General features: G+C 33.8%; 1 protein-coding gene across 1 annotated transcript in view; it reads left to right on the top strand.

Moving 5' to 3' along the window:
- LOC104985927 (olfactory receptor 9K2-like) overlaps nt 1-404 on the top strand; it is a 5407-nt gene extending 5003 nt beyond the window's left edge. Inside the window, exon 2 of the mRNA XM_010836317.1 lies at nt 37-404. Within this exon, the coding sequence (XP_010834619.1) occupies nt 37-404 (368 nt within the window). The remainder of the gene's footprint in view (nt 1-36) is intronic.
- The last annotated feature ends 2467 nt before the right edge of the window (nt 405-2871 follow it).

The raw sequence follows: 2871 nt of genomic DNA on the forward strand, positions 1-2871 counted from the left end.
ATTTCTTGTTCTGATCTCTATATTCCTAATATGGTACCTTTTTCCTATGCACCATTATCATTTTGCCTACCATAATTGTCATTACTGTGTCTTATATATATATTGTATCCACAGTTCTAAAAATACGCTCCACTGAGGGGCGAAAGAAAGTCTTCTCCACTTGCAGCTCTCACCTGGGAGTCGTGAGTGTATTGTATGGTGCCATCATCTTTATGTATGTCATCCCTGACAGATTTCCTGAGCTGAGTAAAGTGGCCTCCTTGTGTTACACCCTGGTCACTCCCATGTTGAATCCTTTGATTTACTCTCTGAGAAACAAAGATGTCAAAGAAGCTCTGAGGAAGATCCTGGGGAAAAAACTATTTTTATTTAATTCTATATTAACTGAAAATAGAGTTAAGTAAACGTAATATTCTGAAAGTGCTGAGCTTTATAATAACTTAGAGAATCACTGATTCAAATCTATTTTTAATATTTGTTTATTTTAATTGGAGGTTAATTAATTTACAATATTGTATTGGTTTTGCCACACATCAACATGAATCCGCGACAGGTATAAACGTATTCCCCATGCTGAACCCTCTCCGACCTCCCTCCTCGTACCATTCCTCTGGGTCCTCCCAGTGAACCAGCCCCAAGCATCCAGTATCATGCATCGAACCTGGACTGGTGATTCGTTTCATATATGATATTACACATGTTTCAATGCCATTCTCCCAAATCATCCCACCATCTCCCTCTCCTACAGAGTCCAAAAGACTGTTCTCTACATCTGTGTCTCTTTTGCTGTCTCGCTTACAGGGTTATCATTACCATCTTTCTAAATTCCGTATACGATTCAAAACTTAAGAGACTTTATTTGTTTGAATCGCATATATGAAGAATATATACTTTGAAAGATGTATTTGGAACTAATCAGAATACATACATCAGGAAGATGGACTCTATTTTGTCTGGCTGTTGATTTTGGAATGGACTGACTTTCTCTGTACTTTCTTTTGGATAATGATAATGGTTTCCATGTAATTTGTTTTTAGGACATATATATACCAACTTCTGACACTTTGAGGCTGTTGTTTGGGATGTATTGTTTATCTTGAGTCAGTACCATATGTTTATATATATATATATGTTTTTATATATATGTTTATATATATATATGTTTGTATATATATATATATATACACACTTGGTAAAGGTAACACAGTCTGATGTATTAAGAAAGACAGAACAAAATACCAGATTTACTAAAGAAATCTTTGTGAATGTCTAGTGAGAGAATCAGATACTCTGCAGTACACAGTCTCAAGTGTGAAACGTAAGTAACTCTTAATTTTCCAGAAGTTAACCAAGTGACACATTTATCTCACGTGTTCTCTGGCTTGAATCATTATTATTTCTCCCCTTCATTTGAATATATACTAAGCTGATAAATTGTTTTTTAAAATTGTACCTGTTCACAAGGAAATTGTAATAAAAGTAAACAAGAGTAAAGATAATTCATATTTTGTTATATATGCCTTAGTGAGAATTCATTAGTCAAATTAATACTTACTTAATTTTTATATACTCTGTGCCCTATAAAAATTCCCAATTTTAAATGATTTCTGTACTTGAGCTCACATTAATTGATGGAAAAAATAGCTAAATGGATAGCTATTAATAAAATGTCATATGATAAACCCAGTGAATAAAGTGAGTGAAAGTTGCTCAATTATGTCCGACTTTTTGCAACTCTATGGGCAGTCCATGGAATTCTCTAGTCCAGGATACTGGAGTGGGTATCTCCTCCCTTCTCCAGGGGATCTTCCCAACCCAGGGATTGAACCCAAGTCTTCCACATTGCAGGCAGATTCATTACCAGCTAAGCCACAAGGGTAGAAATTATGAAGACAGAGCAGCTTCTATAGATGAGTGATATAAATGACCAGGGAAAAATTCATAAGTAAATTTGTAAACATAAATAAACCTCAGCAAAGATAAATAGAAAACTTTCTGTGCAAAGGCAATTAAATAATGATATGTTAAACTTCCAAAAATGTAATTCCTGATATTAATGTAAAAGAGAGGGAGTGAAATTTAAGACTTAAAAGGAAATTCATGGAAATTGTGTACATCTATATAAGAAGACAAGGAGGTTGACTTATTTTCTGCGGACCACAGGGAAGCAATAGGGATTTTTCTTTAAAGAATATATTGTGTTCAAACCGACATTTTAGAAAAATCATGTTGATAACTTGTGGAAGATAAATATTCATAGAAGAAGATAATCACTGTCTTATGACAGTGGAGAGAGGGGAATACCTTTAAAATTATAGATAAACTAAACTGAATATTAATTAATGGTTGATAAAGCTAAAACAAGGTAGAAGTGAGTAATGACTTCTAACGTTTGAGCATCTCTAACTGGGGAAATACCACCTAATAAAATGAGAAGAAAAGTATGAATAATAATAGTTAATCATTAAGAGTTAACAAAATAAAGTCAGATCAGACTGAGCTTTCTCATCCTGGTTTGCCTATGTGCTTGATAGTCAACTGTCTTGACTTTACAGAAACTTTCATTTCTCAGTTGAATAAAAGAATACTAATGTCCAGTGAGCAAAGAACCTGTGCCTGGGATTTAGGTGAGGTGAAAATGAAAAGAATTACGAATTTCTTGAAGGCTTGTTCCATTATAGGACTCAGCGCGTTGCATGGAACTTTCTGTATTTTACAAGCAAAAGAGTGCTAGTAAAACATGCCTAAATAAACTGAAGACCACATTTATCTAAAACACTATTACTACTTTAATCTCATCTTGTGGCATCCCATTACATTTATAATTATAGCTAATTGTAGAGTCATAACTAGCTAATTTTACTAAATGGG

The sequence above is a fragment of the Bison bison genome, unplaced genomic scaffold, assembly GCF_000754665.1.
Source record: "Bison bison bison isolate TAMUID 2011002044 unplaced genomic scaffold, Bison_UMD1.0 scf7180017864062, whole genome shotgun sequence".
In the NCBI taxonomy this organism is placed as follows: domain Eukaryota; kingdom Metazoa; phylum Chordata; class Mammalia; order Artiodactyla; family Bovidae; genus Bison; species Bison bison.